Source organism: Aegilops tauschii, chromosome 7, assembly GCF_002575655.3.
Source record: "Aegilops tauschii subsp. strangulata cultivar AL8/78 chromosome 7, Aet v6.0, whole genome shotgun sequence".
Lineage (NCBI taxonomy): Eukaryota > Viridiplantae > Streptophyta > Magnoliopsida > Poales > Poaceae > Aegilops > Aegilops tauschii.
In genome coordinates, this window is record NC_053041.3 from 279630340 (window position 1) to 279655995 (window position 25656).

At 46.3% G+C, this 25656-nt stretch overlaps 2 protein-coding genes and 1 long non-coding RNA gene across 16 annotated transcripts; 1 reads left to right on the forward strand and 2 right to left on the reverse strand.

The window, feature by feature from the left end:
• Positions 1-396: 396 nt before the first annotated feature.
• Positions 397-15430, reverse strand: LOC109759844 (uncharacterized). Of its 14 annotated transcripts, XR_012188597.1 has the most exons (5): positions 15067-15427; positions 14801-14979; positions 14403-14488; positions 2517-2573; positions 397-2431 (listed from the first exon to the last, which is right to left on the reverse strand). XR_012188597.1 is itself a non-coding variant. In XM_040396598.3 (2 exons), the coding sequence occupies exons 1-2, from the start codon at positions 15320-15322 to the stop codon at positions 14867-14869; spliced, it is 369 nt and encodes a 122-aa protein (XP_040252532.1). In that variant the 5' UTR covers positions 15323-15413; the 3' UTR covers positions 14505-14866. The 14 variants fall into 14 exon arrangements, 1 of the variants encoding a protein (XP_040252532.1); XR_012188591.1 differs by having other exon boundaries at positions 397-2370; positions 14801-15428; XR_005763596.3 differs by having other exon boundaries at positions 397-2573.
• On the forward strand, positions 2160-5419 carry LOC141026444 (uncharacterized). The gene is made up of 3 exons (XR_012188599.1): positions 2160-2315; positions 4116-4175; positions 5195-5419. It is a non-coding gene; the product is annotated as an uncharacterized lncRNA (long non-coding RNA).
• A 7104-nt stretch (positions 15431-22534) lies between the features above and the next one.
• Positions 22535-24222, reverse strand: LOC141027981 (uncharacterized). Its single transcript, XM_073505707.1, has 3 exons — positions 23740-24222; positions 23371-23653; positions 22535-23289 (listed from the first exon to the last, which is right to left on the reverse strand). Exons 1-3 carry the CDS (start codon positions 23944-23946, stop codon positions 22940-22942), a joined length of 840 nt encoding a protein of 279 aa, XP_073361808.1. The 5' UTR covers positions 23947-24222; the 3' UTR covers positions 22535-22939.
• Between the last annotated feature and the right edge of the window lie 1434 nt (positions 24223-25656).

Sequence of the window (25656 nt, forward strand, 5' to 3'; positions counted from 1 at the left end):
TCTTGTTCTTTTCAAAATTTGTTTCTTAATCCTTTTGTTTACCGGAGTTCTTCATGATGGTTCATAAAGGATTTAACTCATTCTCGTCAAGGGTTTATTTCATTCTTCAAGCCCGTCAAGATTCTTGTTGAAGCTCAAGTATCCCTCTTCTTGCATACCGAAGTGCAACTAATTCTTCCTTGTCTTTCAGACATGTCGTTTCACATCTTTTCTTTCGTCTCAATCAAACAATCATTTCCGTTTGTGTCCGGTTATCACCTCATAATTTTGAGATGTTTTCCATAAGCCCACAACAAGCTTACTCTTTCGTTGTTGAATTTCCAATAACTCCGTTCAATCCTTCCTTGCAAGGATGCTTCTCAATCCAATTATGGTGGAAGTTATCTTGTGTTCCCCTTTTCTTTTCCTTTCAACATTTTAGCTTCTATTCTTTCGTTCCGAAGGCATTGTGATGTTTCTCTTTTCGCCCATCATCTCATTTCACCAAGACCTTGTTCTTGCCTTGCTAATCCATTTTATCGGAGTGTCAAGTCCTCTTTTGAAGTCCTTTTTCTTGCCAATCTCTGCTTTCCTTTTCTACTCGAACGCTATCTGAATTCTTTCATTCTTATTCCTTTTCTATCTTGTTCTAACCGGAGTGGTTTCAGAGTCTATCTTGTTCCTTGAGCTTTTGATTCTCATCATAATCGCCGTTCCTCTTTTCTACCCGAGTGCTCTTGACTTTATTTCATCTTCTCTCTTGCAACTTTGTTTTACCTCTTCCTCTTCCTTTCCGCTTTTCATCCCTAGATCTTGGGGCGAGATCTCTTATTAGTGAGGGAGAGTTGTAACAGCCCAACTGCCCAAGTGCGATCCTTCCTATTTTGTAACCTATCCAACCTTGTCATGTGTGATTTCCATGTGGGCTTTAATATAAGTGGCTTCATCATCATCATTCTTTGCTTTTCCCCTTCTATTTTGTGGCATGAGTATTATTGTGTGTGGCATTGTCATAATTGTTTTGCATATTTCTTTTCCCTATGTTGTTGCCATGATCATGATGAATGCCATTGCCATATTTTGCTTCTTGCATCATGTTCATCTTTTATTATATTGCATTGTGCCATCCTTGTTTGTTCGCCATGGTTGTGTCACTTGCTTTGTTCTATGCTTCATGATGTGATATTGCCTTTGTCATTTTGTTGCATTTGCATCATGATCATCATTGTCATGTGCATATTTGTTGTGTGCTTGTTATCTTTGTGAACTCCTTCTCCTCATCTTCTTTGCTGTTTCATCTTGCCCTTTCCATCTAGAACATTATCAAGTGCAACACCCCATCACAAGCTTCTTCCTTTCAATTGTCACCCATTTATTGCAAGTGGCATTTTCTTGTTCCAGTAAAAAAATGTTCTCTTATTTTCTATAAATCCTACACCTTGCCTTCAACCTTTCTGTCAAGTCTCAGCTCATTTGGAGATGAATTGGTTGGGTTCAAAAATAGCTCAAGTTTGAATTTAGTTCAAACTCGAATTATTTTTCTATCTCTAAAATTGCCAAATCACTTTTATCAAATAGTGCATAAATCCAGGGTTCCAGATATGTATTTATATATCTCATATTCCTGACCAAAAACCCCTGGACTTTCCTCATTGTTGACTGTTTATTTATCTTTCCCTATCTTTTCCTATCCTAATAATAAAGCGGCGTTATTTTTGCAGAAAGGCCCCTCTGTTTGTAAGAATTCAACCCACAGTCGTATTTTAAGTGGTCAATCGAAAAAACGTTTCGTACTTACAAAAAGGTCACTGCATTGTTTATTATTCTACCCGCTGTCCTATTTTGAATTGCTAAACAAAGACCACACACAGGCATGAGCACGGGCTCTCTTCCTCGCGTACGGGTACGGTGCAGCCGCCGCCGCCATGCGCGGCCGCGCAGCCGGTCTTCTTCTCCAGCCATCCGCCGCCTCCGCATCCTCTTCCAATCCTTTCGGGTGCCACCCCAAACCTCCTTCGCTGCTCACCCCATGCGTCGCGCAGTGCGGGATTCCTCGCCGACCCGCCCTTCACGGTTCCATTGCTTGCCCTTCTCCAGCGTTCCCTTTAGCCACTGCCGACTCTAGCCACCGCCCTCCCATCCTCCTCTCTTGCAAGATCGAGGCAACCCAGGGAGGGACAGCAAGACAACACTTTGGGGAGCCAGATCTAGGAGAGGCAAGATAAGGATGGCAGCGAAACAGGGGCATGAAGTGCAGCGTTTGCCTAGATGCGTTGAGCACTCATTGCGTTTGTCCATGATCATCCCTACTCTCTTCATCCAACGATGCTTGCAAGGTAAGAACAAATCTATGTGCATAACCTACCTTCGAATGGAGAGGATTGATCTTTTCTGCAATTGTACAAATTGGATGTGAAAAAACTACTCAGCATGTTTACATTGAGCTAGATTCCTGGAAAATAAGTGTTTTCGCACAGTTTATCAAAATGAAACTGCTAATTATTAAGTTACATATCTTCTTTGTTTCCCGATCATACCTTCAGCACCTGATTAACAAAATACGTGTCTCTGATGTCGGAAATTTCATCTGAATCCTGACAAAAGACAAACACAAAATGATTAGGAGGGACTATCTATGCATTACGAGTATATTGGGAAGGGAATCTGTGTTATAAAAGTTAGTGCCAATGGGGAGGCAATCTCTAAGGAAAAAGTAGCTCACTTATCATCGATAGAAGACACTGAGTTCATAAATAAGTGATGGATGGGTCTCAATTATTTTCAGGAGGCCATCATGTTGACAAGAAAGTTGCTGCTCACCCTATTTTTGCAACCAGAAAAATGCAATTCTAAGAGAAAGTAAATGTAGGATTTTTTTAGGGTGTGTAACATCCCAAATTTTCAATTTGGAATGTTATACATTAGATCATCATTGCATATCATATTTTTTGTTGCTTTTTGGTTTGATCCTAGAAATTCTAGGCAACTCAAGGACCCACAGAGAGAGTTGTGGATTTCATTATTTTCATATTCGAGTTTTTCTCGAATTTTGAAAAGAGGATCGTTTGATTTTAATTATTTTTCTCTCGAATATTTCTTTTATGAAAATAAAAGAGAGAGGATAAAATGACTTCCTCAAAATAAAGAAATATCAGAGATTTAATATTAAAATCAAATAAGATTTTTATTCGGAGTTTTATCGCTATTTTATTTGAATTAGGAAAAATATGCGTTTTTCAAAATTGCAATTTAGGCCCAAAATAAATGTTCACCTTGTCCGGCTTATTTTTAGAGGACGGGGAAAATCTATTTCGGGATTTTTGGAGTCCGTTTACTATTTCTTTCATTCGTTTTTCCGAGCGGAATTATTTTTAAAAAAAGTTACCGACCTACTGGGCCGTGTCCGCCTGGGACACCGACCCGGCCGGCCCTTTAAGAGGCGAGGGGCCCAAGCCGCCAAACCCTAGCCCAGCCCCGCACCCCGCCGCCGCCGGACGCCGCCGCCCCGCGCTGCGCGCTGCCGCCCGCCGCCGCCGACGCCGCTGCACCGGAGCCGCCGCCGCCGTCTCGCCAGATCCGCTGGAGGTAGCCGCCGCGGCCTCGGTTTTCGTTGGAAAACCGTCGGTTTTTTTTAAGAACCGTTGTTTATTTTTTTGGATCGGTTTTTTTTCGGTTAAGTTATTTAGCGAACGCTCGTTCGTACGTTCGTTTTAACGAACGGTTTTCACCGTTTAGCCGCAGACAGCAAACGTTCGTTCGTTAGCCTGTTCGTCAGTTTTTCTTTTCTCGGATTTTCCGCGATTTTTTTCGATCGCGATTTCTGATCCGATTTTCGTTTTAGTTTAACTTTTCGCTCGTTTATCGGAATCAGGCGATTCAAGCGCCTAGAGTTTCATCTCGAAACCCTCTTTCTGTCTAACCAACTTAAACAAGATTTTGCTACTATAAAATTTGACTTTAGTCTAGATTAGTAAAAGAAGCTTGTTTCTTTCGCCGTTTGAGTTTTGTTGCTTCGTTTGATTTGATTCTTTCTGCAAACCGGAGTCCTTAGTTGAACTTTCTGGTTAGATCTCTTATTTGAGTTTTACCCATGCCCTTGTTTGATTGCTTATTGTATGCTTGTTTGTTTGCGATAGAGTACCCGGAGTGCGAAGCGTGCTACTATGAGTCTCTAGGTTTCGCGGATCATCAGCAAGGCAAGTAACACTTTGATCATACCTCTTTCATACCCAGTTTTATTGCATTAGATCAATCCTCAAACAATTGCATGGTTAGGATCTAATTAAATTGTGGGTTTTGGAAAGTAGATGAGGTAGTACCTATTCACCTGTTTATTATCAAACCTTTGGGAGTTACTTCTACGTTGCTTATATTGCTATGCTATGCTTGTAGACGTGGATTGGGTTTGAGTGTATTCATGACAGATGTGAGTATTGTTAATGAATGTTTAACTTAAGGTGGCAACTTTAATACACATTTGGGTGGATTGAGGCACCTAGGGTATCCAGTGATTGCCTGTATTTTTTGGAAATCCCGGGGTACCGTGTGATTCTCCTATGGACTGCCACCCAGGCTCAAAGGGATCATGAGATTATTCATGCTAGAAACTTCCGTGTGCAGCCACAAGCTATTATGGGCTCTGGCATAGTTGATTAAGTTGTGTGACCTCTTACAATGGTAGACTAGCAGATGTAGGGGATGTAGGTGGTACTGTCTACCCATCATAAGGTGCTAACGCTTCTGAAAGACTGTGTCTCGGTCATCCGTTTCTCAAACATCATGAAGTGCGAGAACTCCAACGGAGGCGATCGAGTCTTGTGGGGAAAAATGCGCAAACCTCTGCAGAGTGTACAAACTAATCATGGTTAGCCGTGTCCCCGGTTATGGACATCTTGAGTATCTGGTTCTTGGATTATCATGTGGATCTCATCACTTTTAATTATAAAAAGTTGATTGGGTTATTCATTTTTTTAATTGGGATTGAGATGGGGTTTACCATTCTCAATGTTTAACAACCACCATGATAGTTAAATAAAATTTATTCCTTTGTTGTAGGGAAAAATTGGCTTTTCGCAAAACATATTAACCATATAGCCTTCACCAGCCACATATGCATATAGTGATAGCATTATTCTGTTCATTACTCTCTTGTGTTACATTGCCAGCATATTCCATGTGCTGACCCGTTTTCGGGCTGCAACGTATCATGTTGCAGACTTTTCAGACGACGAGTAAGGAGCCTTAGGTCGTGGTCTTTCACTCAGTGATGCCGTTGGAGTTGATGGACTCACTTTATCTTCCAAGCCATCCGCTGTTATCGTATTAGATGGCCTTAAGCCATATTTATTGTAATAAGTTCTCTTTGAGACATTCGATGTAATAAGTGTGTGATTGCTACTCTGTTATAAATCCTTCAAGTACTGTGCGTGTCAGCATTACCGATCCAGGGATGACACTTATGCACAGAGATCAGTCTGTTTGAGGTCTGGTCGCTACAAGATGGTATCAGACCACACGCTGACTGTAGGACACGACCACTAAGCTAAAGCCCCAGATCACTACTCTCTTCTCATTTCTAACTCCTCTCCATTTTTTACTCTTTAGGATGGCGGATGCAAGGATCAAGTTCATGCAACCGGATGAAGACACCCCTTTTGGACGCCACTTGAATGAAGTTACTAGGTACCTGAACATTGGAATACCAAGCTTCATCGGGACCTACAACGCCACTTTACCAGAAGAGGAGCGCTGGATGATTCAAGTTCAAGTTCCAGGAAGGACATTCATACCAGTCACTGAGCCCAGAGAGTTTTTCTTTGATGCACCAACCTAGAGTCTAGGAAAGTGTATGGTAGCCCACATCACCATGGGACACATTGGAGAAGTTTACCACAATGATCTCAAGGACACTATCTACCAGATTTGTGGGCGCCGAGATGAGCAATAGGAGATGATCAGCACCAGGAAGGATAGATCGATTGCAGCTTTCATCCAGGAGTTAAACCAGCACATTCGACGCCAGGAGAACCAGATGTGCGCAGGCATGACAGATTTGAAGAAGGCAATGACAAGGATCACAGAGCTGGAGGAGGAACTCAAGGCTACACGCGAAGATTATGAGGAGGAAATCGTCGTACTAGTGGAGAAGAATGACGACCTGATAAAGAAAATCAGAGTTTTCATGGGAGATTCCGTGCTAGGAGGAGAAGACGACGATTCCACTTGCCCGGAGAACTACATCATCATCGACGACATGGACTCGGACCCAGACAATAGCGATGATGACTATGTTGATGAAGCTGGAGCAGATATCATGGAGTCATCGACCGATCAATTTTTCTAGTAGACCACCATATCAGTAGTAGTATTCCACCATGTATATAGTATAATCCGAGCACTTTTGTAACGATAGTTCTAGACCGATTGTATGCCCTTGTTTGATTGATTGAGTGATATGTTTGTGTTTGTCTCATGTGCATATGGGTAGTGTTTTCCCCCTAGACCTCATCCTACTCTGTTTTCTCATCTTTTCTAAACCCAGCAGATGCCTCCAAGACGCGACAATGGATTTGCTTTCCCACCGGAGCTCACTCAGTTGATCCAGCAGCAGAATGCATTGATGCAGATACTAGTCCAGAATTAGAATCAGGGGAACAACAACAACAACCCACCACCACCACCACCCGTTGATCACTTAGCCCATTTTCTTAGGCTGAATCCGCCGGTGTTTTCCAGTAGCACCGAGACGATTGTTGCAGATGATTGGCTCCGCAAGATTGAAAGGGAGTTGACTACAGCAGGATGCACAGAATGGAGAGAGTGCGTTTTGCCGCACATCAGCTTGATGGACCCGCAGCATCATGGTGGGAGAATTTCATAGTCACTTACCCCATCGACACTGTGAAATGGGACCAGTTCCAGCAGGCTTTTCGCACTGCCCATGTATCAGCAGGAGCTATGGCCATGAAGAAGCGTGAGTTTCGCAACTTACGCAAGGAGGGCGCACTGTTGGCCAGTATGTGGATGACTTTAGTAAGCTAGCACGTTATGCCCCAGATGACGTCGCTACGGATGCAGCTAAGAAGGAGATGTTTCTGGAAGGACTGAATGATGAGCTGAGCATGCAGTTGATGGTGGCAAATTTCAATAACTACCGGGAGTTGGTGGATAGAGCCCTCATGCTCGAAGGGAAGCAGCAGCAGATTGACAACCGCAAGAGGAAGTATGGACAAGGGAAGTACAATTCTGGAGCTCAGCAGAGACCCTGTTTCACCCCGAACTCGGGAGGACTTGTTCATAACCATGGAGGCCACACTCATAATGGAGGAAGTTCGCACAACCATAGTGGCCCCAAGAATGGGAATGGTAATGGAGGAAGTAGCGGACAGAACCGTTCCAACCCGGCAACACCTGCCAAGAAAGACCCAAGCCACGTTACTTGCTACAAATGTCAGAAGACCGGACATTACACCAATGAGTGTCCTGAAGCTAAGAATGGAAACGGGAATGGAAGCTCTGGGAAGAAGCCCAACCCTTTCACCAGGGGACAAGTGAACCACGTTAACGTGGAGGAGGTTGAAGCCCAGCCATATGCAGTAATAGGTAAGTTTTTGGTTAAGTCATTTACTGCAGTCGTACTTTTTGATAATGGTGCATCGCATTCATACATATCAAGGGGATTCGTGGATAAGTTTAAACTGCCAACCCAAGCCCTTAGGTCACCCATGTTAGTAACCTCGCCAGGAGCAGAGTATATGGCTATCCTATGGTGTGATCAGTTACCATTAAGGATTGGTAACTACTTGTTTCCCTCAGACCTAATAGTATTGGAGTCACAAGGATTGGATGTGATATTAGGCATGGATTGGTTATCGAAGTATGGAGGGAACATTGATTGCGCCAGTAAGACGATCTTACTCACCACCCCAGAAGGAAGAAGGATCAAGTATGTGTCCCGGCATGTGCCGTATAGGACCCAAGTAAATTCCTTATCAGGAATTGTACAGGAGGAAGTACCAGTGGTGAAGGATTTTCCGGATGTATTTCCAGAAGAGTTGCCAGGCATGCCACCGGATAGAGACATTGAGTTTTTAATTGAGCTTTTGCCAGGCACTGGGCCAATATCTAAGAGACCGTACAGAATGCCCGCAAAGGATTTGGAGGAAATTAAGAAGCAGATTAAGGAGTTACTGGATAAAGGTTATATCCGCCCAAGTTCGTCACCTTGGGGATCTCTAGTACTTCTGGTGAGAAGAAGGATGGATCGTTGAGGATGGTTGTTGATTATCGAGGATTAAATGAGGTGACGATCAAGAACAAGTACCCACTGCCGATGATCAATGATTTGTTTGACCAGCTGCAAGGAGCTAAGGTGTTTTCCAAGATCGATCTGCGATCAGGGTACCACCAGCTGATGACTCGAGAGCAGGATATACCTAAGACAGCTTTTACCACAAGGTATGGGCTATATGAGTATACCGTTATGTCGTTGGCCTGACTAACGCACCTGCCTATTTTATGAACATGATGAACAAAGTGTTTATGGAGATTTTGGATAAGTTCGTCGTGGTGTTCATTGATGACATTCTGGTCTACTCGAAGTATGAAGAAGAGCATAAAGAGCACTTGCGTTTAGTACTTGCGAAGCTCAGAGAACATCAGCTATATGCCAAGTTCAGCAAGTGTGAGTTTTGGTTGAAGGAAGTTGGATTTCTTGGACATGTTATATCCGGAGAAGGAATAGCAGTAGACCCCACCAAGGTTGTCACTGTGACAAATTGGGAGTCACCCACGTCAGTTGGAGAGATCCGGAGTTTTCTTGGCTCGCAGGATACTACCGGAGGTTCATTGAAAATTTCTCAAAGATTGCGAAGCCTATGACAGAGTTGTTGAAGAAGGACACCAAATTCAAATGGACTGAGGAATGTGAGGCCAGCTTTCAGGAGTTGAAGAGACGCTTGGTTACATCACCAATGTTGATTCTGCCAGATCAACGCAAGGATTATGAAGTGTATTGCGACGCTTCTCGTCGAGGACTTGGAGCCGTACTTATGCAGGAGGGAAGAGTTGTTTCGTATGCCTCACGACAGCTTAAACCCCATGAGTTAGATTATGCTACGCATGATTTGGAGTTAGCAGCTGTAGTACGTGCGTTGAAGACATGGAGACATTTTCTCATCGGAAACCATTGTGAGGTATACACGGATCACAAGAGTTTGAAGTATATCTTCACGCAGAAGGAGTTAAATATCAGGCAGAGGAGATGGTTAGAACTCATTAAGGATTATGATATGAGATTGCATTATCATCCCGGAAAGGCTAACATAGTAGCCGATGCGTTAAGCCGCAAGAGTCATGTCAATACACTCATGACCGAGAATTACCCAAGGAGTTGGCAGAAGACCTTCGCGAGCTATGTTTGGAAATAGTTCCGAGAGGTTATGTAGCAGCATTGGAGATTGAATCTACTTTGATGGATAAGATCAGAGAAGCTCAGAAGACAGACAAGGAGATTGCCAAGATAAAGGAAAGAATGAGTAAAGGAAAGACTAAAGGATTTCGTGAGGATGAGCACGATACCATATGGTTTGAGGACCGCGTATATGTGCCAAATGATCAGGAGATCAGGAAGTTGATTCTGCAAGAGGGCCATGATTCGCCATATTCGATTCACCCGGGAAATACCAAGATGTATCTGGATTTGAAGGATAGTTTCTGGTGGATCGGAATGAAGAAGGATATTGCGGAGTATGTAGCAGTTTGTGATGTATGTCAGAGAGTGAAGGAAGAGCATCAGAAGCCAACAGGATTGCTACAGCCATTGCCGATACCCGAATGGAAGTGGGATAAACTAGGCATGGACTTTATCACGGGATTACCCAGGACGCGTTCAGGCTATGACTCGATATGGGTTGTAGTCGATCGATTGACGAAAGTAGCTCATTTCATCCCAGTGAAGACCACTTACACCAGTGCTAAGTTGGCAAAGATATACATGACCAAGATCGTATGTCTGCATGGAGTTCCGAGGACCATTGTATCAGATAGAGGAACCCAGTTTACTTCAAAGTTTTGGAATCAGTTGCATGAAACTTTGGGAACCAGGCTAGAGTTCAGTACAACTTTTCACCCGCAGACAGATGGGCAGACTAAGAGAGTCAATCATATTCTGGAGGACATGTTGAGAGCTTGTGCACTAGATTATGGATCTAGTTGGGACGATAATTTTCCGTATGCGGAGTTCTCTTATAACAACAGTTATCAAGCCAGTTTGAAGATGGCCCCTTTCGAAGCACTGTACGGAAGGAGGTGCAGAACACCGTTGTTATGGGACGAAGTTGGAGACCGACAGTTATTTGGACCAGATTTGATTAAAGAGTCTGAAGAGAAGGTTAAGCTGATTCGTGATAGACTCAAGGTAGCCCAGTCCAGGCAGAAGAGTTATGCAGATTCTAAATGCAAGGAGACAGTTTACGAAGTTGGAGACAGAGTGTATCTTCGTGTATCCCCACTTCGAGGAGTGAAGCGCTTTGGAGTTAAGGAAAAGTTAGCGCCACGTTTTGTGGGACCATACAAAGTCTTGGAACGTATGGGAGAAGTTGCTTACAAGTTGGAATTGCCCGAAGGATTGTCAGGAGTTCACGATGTGTTTCATATTTCTCAGTTGAAGAAGTGCCACGCAGAGATGGCTGATATTCCTCTGAGAGATACAGTGCCGCTGGAAGCGATACAGTTGGATAGTGATTTGACCTACGAAGAGAAACCAGTCAAGATACTCGAGTTTGCTAGCCGAGTTACACGCAGTAAAGTAATCAAGTTTTGCAAAGTTCAGTGAAGTCACCATACCGAGGATGAAGCCACTTGGGAACGAGAGGAAGACCTACAGAAAGATCACCCACACCTATTTTCTAGCCAACCCGAATCTCGAGGGCGAGATTCATCTTAAGGGGGGTAGGTTTGTAACATCCAAATTTTCAATTTGGAATGTTATACATTAGATCATCATTGCATATCATATTTTTTGTTGCTTTTTGGTTTGATCCTAGAAATTCTAAGCAACTCAAGGACCCATGGAGAGAGTTGGGGATTTCATTATTTTCATATTCGAGTTTTTCTCGAATTTTGAAAAGAGGATCGTTTGATTTTTAATTATTTTTCTCTCGAATATTTCTTTTATGAAAATAAAAGAGAGGGATAAAATGAATTCCTCAGAATAAATAAATATCGAAGATTTAATATTAAAATCAAATAAGATTTTTATTCGGATTTTTATCGCTATTTTATTTGAATTAGGAAAAATATGCGTTTTTCAAAATTGCTTTTTAGGCCCAAATAAATGTTCACCTTGTCCGGCTTATTTTTAGGGGAAGGGTAAATTTTATTTCGGGATTTTTGGAGTCCGTTTAGTATTTCTTTTATTCGTTTTTCCAAGCGGATTGTTTTTAAAAGCTACCGACCTACCGGGCCGTGTCCGCCTGGGACACCGACCCGGCAGGCCCTTTAAGAGGCGAGGGGCCCGAGCCGCCAAACCCTAGCCCAGCCCCGCACCCCGCCGCCGCCGCCACCGGACGCCGCCGCGCCGCCACCCCGCGCCGCCACCCGCTGCCGCCCGCGCTGCCGCACCGGAGCCGCCGCTGCCGCCGTCTCGCTGGATCCGCCGGAGGTAGCCGCCGCCGCCTCGGTTTTTGTTAGAAAACTGTCGGTTTTTTTAAGAACCGCGGTTTATTTTTTTTAGATCGGTTTATTTTTTTCGGTTTAGTTATTTAGCGAACGCCCATTCGTACGTTCGTTTTAACGAACGGTTTTCACCGTTTAGCCACAGACAGCGAACGTTCGTTTGTTAGCCTGTTCGTCAGTTTTTCTTTTTCTCGGATTTTCCGCGATTATTTTCGATCGCGATTTCTGATCCAATTTTTGTTTTAGTTTATCTTTTCGCTCGTTTATCAGAATCAGGCGATTCAAGCGCCTAGAGTTTCGTCTCGAAACCCTCTTTCTGTTTATCCAACTTAAAAAAGATTTTGCTACTGTAAAATTTGATTTTAGTCCAGATTAGTAAACGAAGCTTGTTTCTTTCGCCGTTTGAGTTTTGTTGCTTCATTTGATTTGATTCTTTTTGCAAACCGGAGTTCTTAAGTTGAACTTTCTGGTTTGATCTCTTATTTGAGTTTTACCCGTGCCCTTGTTTGATTGCTTATTGTATGCTTGTTTGTTTGCGATAGAGTACCCGGAGTGCGAAGCGTGCTACTATGAGTCTCTAGGTTGCGCGGATCATCAGCAAGGCAAGTAACACTTTGATCATACCTTTTTCATACCCAGTTTTATTGCATTAGATGAATCCTCAAACAATTGGATGGTTAGGATCTAATTAAATTGTGGGTTTTGGGAAGTAGATGAGGTAGTACCTATTCACCTGTTTATTATCAAACCTTTGGAAGTTACTTCTACGTTGCTTATATTGCTATGCTATGCTCGTAGACGTGGATTGGGTTTGAGTGTATTCATGACAGATGTGAGTATTGTTAATTAATGGTTAACTTAAGGTGGCAACTTTAATACACATCTGGGTGGATTGAGGCACCTGGGTATCCAGTGATTGCCTGTATTTTTTGGAAATCCCGGGGTACCGTGTAATGCTCCTATGGACTGCCACCCAGGCTCAAAGGGATCATGAGATTATTCATGCTAGAAACTTCCGTGTGCAGCCACAAGCCATTATGGGCTCTGGCATAGTTGATTAAGTTGTGTGACCTCTTACAGTGGTAGACTAGCAGATGTAGAGGATGTAGGTGGTACTGTCTACCCATCGTAAGGTGCTAACGCTTCTGAAAGACTGATTCTCGGTCATCCGTTTGCCAAACACCATGAAGTGCGAGAAATCCAACGGAGGCGATCGAGTCTTGTGGGGAAAAGTGTGCAAACCTCTGCAGAGTGTACAAACTAATCATGGTTAGCCGTGTCCCCGGTTATGGACATCTTGAGTATCTGGTTCTTGGATTATCATGTGGATCTCATCACTTTTAATTATAAAAAGTTGATTGGGTTATTTATTATTTTTAATTGGCATTGAGATGGGGTTTACCATTCTCAATGTTTAACAACCACCATGATAGTTAAATAAAATTTATTCCTTTGTTGTAGGGAAAAATTGGCTTTTCGCAAAACATATTAACCATATAGCCTCCACCAGCCACATATGCATATAGTGATAGCATTATTCTGTTCATTACTCTCCTGTGTTACATTGCCAGCATATTCCATGTGCTGACCCGTTTTTGGGCTGCAACGTATCATGTTGCAGACTTTTCAGACGACGAGTAAGGAGCCTTAGGTCGTGGTCTTTCACTCAGTGATGTCGTTGGAGTTGATGGACTCACTTTATCTTCCAAGCCTTCCGCTGTTACCGTATTAGATGGCCTTAAGCCATATTTATTTTAATAAGTTCTCTTTGAGACATTCGATGTAATAAGTGTGTGATTGCTACTCTGTTATAAATCCTTCAAGTACTGTGCGTGTCATCATTACCGATCCAGGGATGACACTTATGCACAGAGATCAGACTGTTTGAGGTCTGGTCGCTACAGGGTGCATCTGTACAGCAAACATGTGTTAAACAACAGTTTGATTTGGATGTTAGAAGTAAAGAAAGTTGTAAAACCAAAGCAGCATTGGTTAGGGTTCTTACAAAAAAGTGCGATCTGAAGTAAGAAATCTGTTTAGTTTGTGGGTTGGAAGTACCACATATAAGCTTAGTCCATGTGAATTGGCACACTATTTGGAACAAAATGAAACTTAGCAGTACAGTTTGGTAGTTAAACTACTCTTTAGTTTAAGTTTTAGTATATGTTCAGTTCTGTTTTCTTGTGATGTGAACCTAATGAACAGAAAAGCCTTATGGTGTATTATTTTTTACATGCATGAAGTTTGTAAATTTAGTTTTCTGTTATAAAATCGCTCGTCAGCGACTGAATCAGGGGGAAATTTATGAAAAGTGAACTAGCAGACAGACTGTAGCAGTTCTCAGCTAATTTTATAAATTTATCTCAGTGAACTTTTGTGTAAATTGGTCTTTTTATTCTCATATCTTGGAATATAAATGACGAACCTCAAATTTTTTTGCATCGTGGTTTTGTATGATGGCCATGGCTACATAACAACCATAGTATACATCAATTTTGTGTTGATGTGTGAAGGTAAAATGTATAAAAAATGTCTGTGCTTATTATACTTACTTCGTGGTTTGTTATTTAGCTCTTCTTTAGCCTGACTGCAATTCCTAAAGGTTGGTGCAGACACTCAAAAGTGTCTCCTAGAGCAGCAGAGATGTTGTCTCTGCAACGTTAACACGTCGATCGGTGTATCTGAATGTATACATTTGCAACCTTCAAATTTAGAACTAGCAAATTTTTGCTGCTACTATTACTTACAAAGAATGATGTCTCATGTGTACATTTCCAAGGTGCTTTGCATTCTGTATAGTGAATGTACTGATTCCACTAGATCCACCATGGATCTGCATACATTGGAGATACCCAATCATCAGGAATAAATATAGCCAGGAGTCTAGGACGTTTCACCTCATTTTGCATATGAGCAACTGTGGTAACATAGTTCACACTCCATTTGAGTAAGCATCATTTACTTCGCTATTTCTCGGTTAGTCGAGGCATGTTGTTCTAACAAAAGATATACGAGATTCCAACTTAGGTGCTCAGTGTAAGAGATTTATAGCCAGTCCTAGTCCAAGGAAGAAGCAAGTGCGGTGAATTGCTAGCCGTTTGCATTCATCACATGGAGAAAAAATTAGCAAGAGAGATTTTCTTACAAGGAAGGATTCACCGGGGGAGAGGTGACTGGCATGAAGACGGTGGACCAGACGGTGCTGGCCACCTCAGGCAAGCTGGCGGCTATTAGTCAGCGACCCTCCTCTGTCGTCGGTAGTAGTTGCCCTGCCAGAACCACAACCTTCTCTGCATACCCGCCGCCGGTAAGCAGCGCGTACACCTGCAAATGCAACAGCATATGCAAAAAAAGTGAGGTTCAGAGCAGCTGCGGCCATCAGCAAATTCACCATGGGGGCACGCTTGGCACCTGATACCGACGGCCCAGCGCGGGGGGTGTTGGCCCCGAGCGCGACGATGGTGCCGGAGCACTCAAGCCTCGGGTAGGGGGAGGCGCCGACCGGCGGCGAGTACCGGCCCTGCCGCTGGACCGTGTCGCCGCGATTGACGCCGGCAGCGGCCACCCCGACAAGCAGCTTGCCCTCCCCCGGCGCCGAGAGATCCTCGACCTCGCGCACCTGCAGCGCCTCTAGCCCGTCGGGGCTCGTAGTTGCCACCACCATCATCGTTGCGTCCGCCCACCTGCGCTCGGCTCACTTGCTTCCAGCTTGTGGCTCTCGGTAGCTCCGTGTGTACATGCCACTACTTTTTTTAGGGTTACACGCCACTGCTCTACGGCTCTGCTATCGGCTCTACCTGGATATAGGGCTGGGCTTCTCCAACTAGATCCGGCCCAAGAAAGTTGGACGACAAAATATGGTTACGACAAAGCTCATGGGAGGCAATATAGCAAATTAACCATTTCATGTTCGTTTATAAATTAAAAATAGTCCCACATTGCTCTCTTACAATGTATTTTATCAATTTATATACTTTAGCTATGCCTGACAAATCAACAAGTTGGGCAATAAGCAACCACTCTTGAGATTATAAGCCAATGGAAGAAAGACACATCCGATTAAATCGGTTGTGCATTGGTTATGGGCTTAGGGTTACTTCCTGAGTTAGAACAGGAATGGAGACCGATTGGACGGAGGGATATAAACATGTAGATGACGAACAACAGTGGGATGTAGGACGCGGCAGTTCAGCCTGTGCTGGCCGTCGTCAACCACATAATACAACATAGGAGCGGCCTGCATGGCGTCCCAGCCCCGACGGCGGCTGTTGTACACCAGCCGGCGACGAGGACCTAGAACTTCAAAAGGACTCGCGTACATACTAATCAGACCACATGTGCTTGCGATCATACTTTTGTCATGGGTAGTCGAGCGTGCATGCTTGCGAAACCTGAATTTTGTTGCTTGCAAGAGCCTCTTCTGAAGGTCCGTCAGACATAATTCACCTCCCGCCTCCTCAGAACGAGAGATGAAGCCGTGGTTATATTTCTCAAAGGAGGTCATCGCAAAGACACGGTGACTTAAGTGGCAAGGCGAGCAGCTAAATGCAAATTATTCACATTTTGACGTTGCGTGTGAGATTGTGATCAGAAGGCCGGGAGAAGATAGATGCATGGATACACGAACTCTCCCAGATGCATAGGATATGTCCCACTAAGTTCTCTCCTTCAATCAATTATGTGCACAATCATTCTTAATCGGTATATCATTTTTAACATCAGCACCCGCTGTTTTTCTCCCGTTGCAACGCACATGCATTTGTGCTAGTATAAACAGAAAAATTACAAGAGAGGAAAAGGCCCCTTACCTCAGCTACTCGCTGGGCCTCTCCTTCCATCCGGCCCAGCAACCCAGCGCTGCAGCCACCTGGCCTTCCCGTGGTGAAATTCCACGTTTCAACCATGGCGACCGCACCTGGCGGTCTCTCTCTTCCTCACCTTTCTCCTTCCTCTCGTTTCCTCCTCTCCTCACAGTAAAAACATCCAGGCCGAGCGCACATGGCCACGAGGGCAGCTAGCCGAGCCGTGCCTCGCCCCTATAAGAGGCAAAGCAGCGCCTAGGGTTCTAGTCTCCCCCCTTCCCCTCTTCTCCGTCGCCGCCGCGCAAGTAAGGGTGTTGGAATAAGCCACGGCGTCTGGTGCAGTCAGGCTCGTCGGGCGCGTCAGGTGCGCGCGGGACGTGCGGGACGCACTGGTGCGGTCGGGTGCATCGGGTGCGCGCGGGACGTGCGGGACGCAGCGCCGTGACGAGTGTGCGTGCTGCTGGAACTGGGCATCGGTTCGTGGCCGTGCCGAGTCTTTAGGTGTGCGTTGTGTACGTAGTTTGAGTTAGACTCCAGTTTGTTAGTGCATGCAAGATTGGTCAAGTCGTGGAGTTGGTTAGTGGCCGTGAGAAATGGCCGTAGAGTTAGCCCATGCATTAGTTAGTTACTAGACTAGTTGTGCATGGTGGGCGTGGTGTGAGTTTAGGTTTAGTTGGTAGTGGAGATACTCTTGTAATGCCTACTTAAGTTGAGTATGTGAATGAAAGATGGTGAGGGCCGAGGGAAACATGTAGCCACGGTGTGCCACCAGGAAAGTGTCTTTGGCAAAGCCATTGTGATCCTTCTTCCTTGGTGAAGTGTGTACGTGTGTGTTCCTCTGGTATGTGTGCGTTCATGTGTTGTGTGAGACAAACCATGAAAGAGATAAGAGAGAGTTATGAGGAAGAAGAAGAAGGGCGCTGCGGTGAGGAGGCGGCGCCAACAATTGGTATCATGAGCTTGGTTGTCTTGGGCGGGGTTCGCCGTGCCGGAGGCGTGCCGGTGGTGACGGCGTTCGCCGGCGGCTGCGCGAAGCTCCGGGCCGTGTGTCGGTCTATGGACGTGCGCGGCGCTGCGGCTGTCATGGCGGACGCGGAGGTGGCGCGCGGTGAGTCCGCAGCGAGTGCGGCGGACATGGAGGCATCGGCTGCGGTGCTCGGCGAGTCCGCGGTGATGCAGTGTGATGCCGTGCGCGCGACGAGCAATGGCGAACGCGGAGGCGAGGAGGTCGTGGAGGACCTGCGTGATGGCGCAGAGGCCGCGGTGGCTCGGCGCGACGACCGTGGAGGCGCAGTGGTGCGTCGCATGGAGATGTGGCGCGTCGGCGGAGGCCGTTGTGGCGCGGTGCGACGCCATGAAGCGGCATCCGAGAAGGCTCGCGTCTGAGCGTGAGGGCATCGACGACGTATGTCGGCGGAACGCCGGGCGTGTGTCGCCGGTGGAGAAGGAGCTCAGTGTGTATCGCCGGAGACGTGACGGAGCACGGTGCGACCGGCGTCAGTGCGCCAGGTCGGGTCCGTGGCGGTGCGACCGGCGTCGGTGCGCCACGTCGGGTCCATGGGCTGGGTCACGGTCGTGGCGACGGCATCGACATGAGCTACTTCGGCGACGGCGAGGCCGTGGCTTAGGGGGTGTGTGTTGGAATAAGCCACGGCGTCTGGTGCAGTCGGGCTCGTCGGGCGCGTCAGGTGCGTGCCGGACATGCGGGACGCACTGGTGCGATCGGGTGCGTCGAGTGCGTGCGGGACGTGCGGGACGCAGCGCCGTGACGAGTGTGCGTGCTAGTGGAACTGGGCATCGGTTCGTGGCCGTGCCGAGTCTGTAGGTGTGCGTTGTGTACGTAGTTTGAGTTAGACTTCAGTTTGTTAGTGCATGCAAGATTGGTCAAGTCGTGGAGTTGGTTAGTGGCCGTGAGAAATGGTCGTAGAGTTAGCCCATGCATTAGTTAGTTACTAGACTAGTTGTGCATGGTGGGCGTGGCGTGAGTTTAGAATTAATTGGTAGTGGAGATACTCTTGTAATGCCTACTTAAGTTGAGTACGTGAATGAAAGATGGTGAGGGCCGAGGGAAACATGTAGCCACGGTGTGCCACCAGGGAAATGTCTTTGGCAAAGCCATTGTGATCCTTCTTCCTTGGTGAAGTGTGTACGTGTTTGTTCCTCTGGTATGTGTGCGTTCATGTGTTGTGTGAGACAAACCATGAAAGAGATAAGAGAAAGTTATGAGGAAGAAGAAGAAGGGCGCTGCGGCGAGGAGGCGGCGCCAACAAAGGGCACCCAAGCGCTCTGTTGCCTCGCTCCCGATCGCCATAGATGAGGCGAGCCGGAGCTCTCTTCCGGCGTAGGAGCTCCAACGCTGGCCCCTTCTTCCTCCACGACCCCGTTTCCGCTGCGTTCCAAGGCCGGAGACGCCAAGTTCCTCGACGTCCTCTTCCTCAGCTTCATCTTCTTCACGGTTCAGAGGAACGTCAAGTTCCTCGTCGTCGTCTTCATCTTCTTCATCTATGGCAGGTGCTCGTCGCCGGTCAGCTTCATCGCGTCCCCTCGTCCCCGAGCTCGATCGACTCCTCCGAGCCCCTCTACACGAGCAGCCGTGCTTCCCCGTACCTTTTCCTGTTGATTGCATCTTCTGTCGCCGGTTGCTTGCATGCCCGATAGTTCCTCCACCGTCACTTTGATCACCGGCGAGGTTGCTATGCTTACTCTGTTTCTTATGCACACACGCAATGCCACGCCCAGATCGCGTCTGGTGTAGTCCGGCGCGCCCACCCGCGCTCGAACACGAGCACTAGGGCCTGGCCAACCCCAACTGCCAAAACAACCGAGGCGAGCATGAGCTCGTCCCCGGGCAGACCCCCCTCGCGCGCACTCCCGCTGTTGCTCCGCCGCTAGCTGCACACCCAAACTTGCTCGCATCCACACACGCAAACCCCCGTGCCACGCACACGCACCGCAGCTCGCCTGCATGCCACGCCATGGCCACCCAGTGCCTCCGCCGTACCTCGCCATGGTCCCGAGCCAAGGAAACGCTTGAGCTCGAGGTCTCTGCTTCCGCCTCACTCCGCACGCCGCGCACCACACCTCCACCTACTTCTGCACCCCCGCCGTCGGCCTGTGGTCGCGACGGTCGTCGTCTTGCTCGTCGGCGTCGTCACCCTGTTCCTCTGTGATCCATGAAGAAGGCGTGGCCTTTGCTTTCGTTCAACTTCTGCTGCCACGCCCTTGTTTGGCAACAAATAAGCAGCATCGGCGCACTGGTCAGCACTCTGCTCCTCTATCCAGGAGGTCGTGGGATCAAGTCCCAGCCGCCATCATTTTTTTCTCTGTTTTACTGTTATTTTGCACACCCACGTCCCCTTCGGGCCAGATCTGCTTCTGGGCTTGCACAACACTTTTAATCCGGACCGTGTATGTTTTTTTCCTGTCCCATGTTATTTAGCATTTATTCATTTTCTGCATATTCACATCAATGTCATCATTTTGAATTGTCAATAACCAAATAACCATGCATCCAAATAAAACCTGTCATATATGCATCTTGCTCAGATTTTCATGTTATTTCATAATGTGCAACTTTCATCCGTGTTAAAAATATTTAAAATTGTTGTTTGCATTAATTTGCATATATGGCATTGCTAAAATGGTTTATTTCATAACTATTTAACCGTAGCTCCGAATTAAATAAACTTTATATGTAAATGGTGTGGAAAAATGCATAGATTAACATGGTGCACTTTAACTTGTTGTTTAATTTTTTAACATAATGCTTTAATCAGATCAGTACCAAATTCGAAATTCACATATGGGGATTTTCCGGTTGTGCTTCTTCTCGATTGTTCTTGTTTCGTTGCGATCGTGAGGATTCGTTCGACTACGCTTGGTTCATCTACGCCCGTTCATCTTCTTCATGGACTCGTTCTTCTTCCTAGCGGGATTTCAGGCAAGATGACCGTCACCTTGGATCTCACTACTATCTTTGCTTTGCTAGTTGTCTCGATGCTATCGCTACGTCGCGCTGCATACCACTTGTTTATCAAGCCTCCCAAATTGCCATGATAGCCTCTAACCTTTTACACCATCCTAGCAAACCGTTGTTTGGCTATGTTACCGCTTTACTCAGCCACTCTTATAGCGTTGTTAGTTGCAAGTGCAGTTGTAGGTTATTCCATGTTGGGACATGGCCACCTTGGAATATCACAATATCTCTTATTCAATTAATGCATCTATATACTTGGTAAAGGGTGGAAGGCTTAGCCTTTTGCTTGGTGTTTTGTTCCACTCTTGCTGCGTTAGTTTCTGTCATACCGGTGTTATGTTCCTTGATTTTGTGTCCCTAACACGGTGAGTGTTTATGGGTCCCTCTTGACAATTCGCTTTGAATAAAACTCTTCCAGCAAAGCCCAACATTGGTTTTACCATTTGCTCAACATAATAACTAAACATGATAATAAATTTGACGGATAGGGAGTTAGCGCTACCCGAGGTTTGTTTTTCAACATAATACAGGGGGGCCAGCGCTGATGGTGTTGGTCCCAAATGGGCAGCCTGCGGGTCCACCTTGGGGAAACTCGAGGGCTGGTTTTACTCGTAGCTTGACCCATCCGATCGTGGCCTGAGACGAGATACGCGCGGCTACTATTAGGGTGTCGGCACGTCGGGACGTCTTGCTGGACTTGTTTTACCATTGTCGAAATGTCTTGTGCACTGGAATCCCTAGTTTGATCGGGTGTTCCGAGATGGAGGATTGTCTCCGCGGATCGTGAGCTTGTCATGGGCTAAGTTGGGACACCCCTGCAGAGTTTAAACTTTCGAAAGCCGTGCCCGCGGTTATGTGGCAAATGGGAATTTTTAATATCTGGTTTTAGAGAACTTGACACCAGATCCGAATTAAAATACACCAATCGCGTGCGTAACCGTGACTGTCTCTTTTCGAGCGAGTCGAGAAGAGGACACGGTGGGTTATGTTTGAACGTAAGTAGTTCAGGATCACTTCTTGATCATTGCTAGTTTGCGACCGTTTGCGTAGTTTCTCATCTTATTCTTGCACTCGTATGTTAGCCACCATACAATGCTTAGTGCTGCTGCAACCTCACCACTTATCCATTCCATACCCATTAAGCTTTTCTAGTCTTGATACCCATGGTAATGGGATTGCTGAGTTCTCGTGTCTCACATATTACTACAACAATAGTTGCAGGTACAGATAATGCGATAATCCGATGTGAGAGCGATGTTTACTTGTTTTGGAGTTCTTCTTCTACTTCTCCTTCGTTCTGGGGATAGGTTCCTGGTCGGCAGCCTGGGCTAGCAGGGTGGATGTCGTTCTTGATTTTCGTTTATCTTCATCCGTAGTGGGATGTCGTTCTTCTGTATGATGTTTGCTATGTATTGATGTATTCTTGTGGCATTTGTATGCCTTGTATGTATCCCCAGCTATTATGTAATGGTACGATGTAATGATATCCACCTTGCAAAAGCGTTTCCAATATGCGGCTCTGTCCTTGGTGGGACTTTCGAGTTCCTCTCGGATAGGATCACATATTGGGCGTGACAGCTCGACTAGTGATGAGATCATACTAGAGTCAGTCAGGGAACCCGTAGTGGAAGCGGCACCGGAACCGCGGAGGGCGGAAAGATTGCGCAAAGTGTGTGATGTATTGTTGCTAGAAAGCGACGAGTCGGCCACATATGAGGAAGCGATGGTGAGCCCAGATTCTGAGGCATGGCTAGAGGCCATGAGATCCGAGTTAAAGTCCATAGATAAGAATCAAGTCTGGGACTTGGTTGACCCGCCGCCTGGCATAAAGGCCATTGGCTGCGAATGGGTTGATCACTACTAGAAAAAGGCTTACTAGTGGCGCACCAGTTTTGCCTACTAATGGCGCACTACTGGTGCGCCACTAGCACCACGCCACTAGAATATTTTAGTAATGGCGCACCACGGGTGCGCCATTAGTATCCCACAGGTGCGCCATTAGTAACTGGTATACTAATGGCGCACCAGATGGAAGTGCGCCATTAGTAGCATTTTTTTAATTTAAAAAAATCGTTTTTTTCTTAATCTCAGGTCACTATTTCACATATGAGATATCCAACACATATATATACAACAAGCATCCATATAACAATCATATCCAACACACAAGTTTCATCATATATACATACATAGCCAACACATAGTTCCATCATTACATATTACAAAAGTTTCACATTGTTCATCCAACATCGTTATCCATCCAACACCATATTACAAAAGTTTCACATAGTTCAGTTCTCATTGTTCTTCTCCTTCTCCTTCCTCAGCCTGATGCGCCAAGAGCGGCGAGGCGGTGGAGGCAGCTGTGGGATGTAGTCTTCTACCACAATTGGCGTGGTCATGTCGCCCAGCTGTGGGATCGCCGGCGCCACCACCGGTGCGTGGTCATTGTCAGGCACCACCACCATCGCGAGGCCACCTTCAGGCAGGACGGGCACGACCATCGCTAGGTCATCCTCAGCCACCACCATCTCTTGCCCATGGTCAGCCACCACCATCTCTTGCCCATGGTCAGCCACCACCATCTCTTGCCCATGGTCAGCCACCACCATCTCTTGCCCTGGTCAGCCACCACCAGCGCTAGGTCATCCTCAGCCTGATGCCCATCGTCATCCTGCAGCGGCCCACTCTGCTCCTCTTCTCCCCCACTCCAGTCCGGATCATCCTTCTTGCTGTCTTTGCTGCTGCCAGAATCGCTGCTGCTTTCGCTAAAGCCAGAATTGCTGTTGCTTTTGCTACAACCATAATCGCTGCTGCTTTGGCTGTAGCCAGTGTCGCTGCTGCTGCTCCCATTGCCTGTCCAAATGCAACAATGGCCGTTAACAATCGATGTGAGACAAAGCCAAATGTAGAGGAATAAGAAGAGGCAGAACGCACTGGCATCTTCGTCGTCAGTGTAGCGCATGCGACACATAGTCGTGTTGAAAACCTTCACGATGAGCAGTGTGGCGTCATCGTCGTACCTGAAGAGAAGAAAGTACCCGGTCCGTAGGTCGTAGGCACTGTAGAACTTCTCCCAGCCACGGCACAGGTACATGTGGCCCTCCTCGATCACCAACTCCACGTCCCACAGCCTACGAACCCCGCTGCCGGCCTGTCGGAGCTTCACATTATGTGGCGGATCTTCACCCAGCATGTTCATAAAAGTGTCAGGCAGCCTCTGCAATTTGGGACAAGGAGTGATGTAGCAAACAACAGAGTTATCATAATGAGATGGGTGAAGGGGAGATCTCTCGTTTTATATACCTGCCTCGTGGCTGATACTGAAGTCCCAAGTATGATACTGAAGAACTCAAAAGTATCCAACTCGTACTCCGGTGAGGCAGAGCGACAGTGGCTGCTTCCCCCCATCTCTGATAAGCAGCAGAAGAGACCAATTAGTACCAGGATTATACATCTGACCCAATTTATAAAACATGCGATGTATTCCACAATACAAAGAACAACTACCATTAATAGGTTGTTGTTTAGAAGGTTTCCCACATGTGTATTAGAGAACAAACATATGATCTAAGGTGAAACATTAGTGCCATGGTTAGTGGTAATTGGTAAATGCTATTTCTTTCTTTAGTCGATTTCATTTGCCTTGGTCTGAGAAAAAAATGCTACAATTAGGAAATGCAAACATCAGATTAGAAATTATGTAGAATAGATAATCAACTTTGCTAATTCCTAATAATAGACTTATTGATTGACATTTAGGATCAAAATGCAACCAATGAAAAAAGAAAACAGAGGATCAGAGACAAGCCATGTCTTGCATTGTTTCTATTTTTGTGTTTACGGAAGTACCTAATGGTATTTTTATGATGTTTTGCAGCTGGTGAAAACGTATGAAATTGCATTGTTTTGCAGCGGGTGAAAGAAGCACCTAATTGCATTAACACATGTCCAGTTCCAATAGAAATCTTGGGGTACATTCATGCTTGAGACCCATAACAGGAGCTTACTAGCATTAACACATGCATTAACACATGCATCAAGCACCAGCTGCATTGTTTTGCAACTGGTGAAAGAAGCACCTAAACTACAATACCTTACATGTAAGCAGTGCAAAAGGAGATGAAGAAGATATTAGTTGCTAAACCCGACAGCAATTGTTACACCGCTTTAATATCTCTCAACACTTTCTAGTAGCAACTAACAACCTGTATCATCACATAAGGTTCGCCCTATTGAAGTTTTGCACGATTTGGAATATATAACGATTGTTACACCGGTGGAAGAGTGGACATTGTACCTGTCAAGGGAGAGGATTGCTCTGCGACACCACCAGTTCTCAAACTTGGCCTTCACAACACACTACATAGACAGATGTAAACTAAAATATGAATTCCTTTGCACTGGGATCATAAAACAAAATATTTAGAACTGAATCATATAGTAATTAATCACAATCTACAGGGCTGCTGCACTCTAATCTTTGCAAAATAACAAAAAATAACATTGTTTTAACCAAAACAGAAGTGCCAAATACTAAACAATGACCATTGTTGTTATACTAGTGAACTATCTGCTAGAGATTCTACACCCATACTGAAAGCAATGTACGAGGCTACGAGCTGCCACCTTTTTGGCGCACCAGGGAGCTGGAGTGGCTGGAGGTCGAGCTGGGCTGCTAGACGTCGACGGGGTGGATCTCGACTGCGAGGGAGTCAGTCCATGGTATGGAGTCGGCGCTGGACAGGTGGGAGGGAATGGGGAATGGTGGAGAGAGGGAGGAAGGAGGAAGGAGGAGAGGTACCTGGTCGCCGGAGGGGTCGGGGTCGGGGTCGGCGAAGGGGTCGCGGTCGGGATCCGAGCTCTTCCGGGTCCTTGCTCGCCGCGGTCGAAGGAGAGCAGGGGCCGGTGGCAGAGCACGGCAGGGGCAGGCGGGATGGGCGCGTCGGGGCCGCGCTCGCCGGCGTGCAGGCGCGGCTGACAGAGGGGGCGGAGCAAGGGGGCGGCGGCGTACGGTTGGGGTCGAGGAGTGGGGGATCTGGCGAGCGAGGGAGGGAGGGAGGCGACAGTGCGAGGGGAACAAGTATAAAAATTCTAATGGCGCACCTCCCCCTGGTGCGCCATAAGTACGTCGATTCTAATGGCGCACCTCCCCCTGGTGCGCCATTAGAATTTTGTTTTACTTACTAGCCCGACTGGTCAGGTTATATCCCACCTAACCCT

What these genes read in the sequence shown, in the direction of transcription:
- LOC109759844 (XM_040396598.3), bottom strand. Translation starts at nt 15,322, where the DNA reads ATGATGGTGGTGGCAACTACGAGCCCCGACGGGCTAGAGGCGCTGCAG. An exon ending in CGCTGGGCCGTCGGTATCAG is followed by an intron (nt 14,980 to 15,066) that starts GTGCCAAGCGTG and finishes TTGCATTTGCAG; the next exon opens with GTGTACGCGCTGCTTACCGG.
- LOC141027981 (XM_073505707.1), bottom strand. Translation starts at nt 23,946, where the DNA reads ATGGTAGTTGTTCTTTGTATTGTGGAATACATCGCATGTTTTATAAAT. An exon ending in CAGTATCAGCCACGAGGCAG is followed by an intron (nt 23,654 to 23,739) that starts GTATATAAAACG and finishes CCCAAATTGCAG; the next exon opens with AGGCTGCCTGACACTTTTAT. An exon ending in CACTGACGACGAAGATGCCA is followed by an intron (nt 23,290 to 23,370) that starts GTGCGTTCTGCC and finishes GCATTTGGACAG; the next exon opens with GCAATGGGAGCAGCAGCAGC.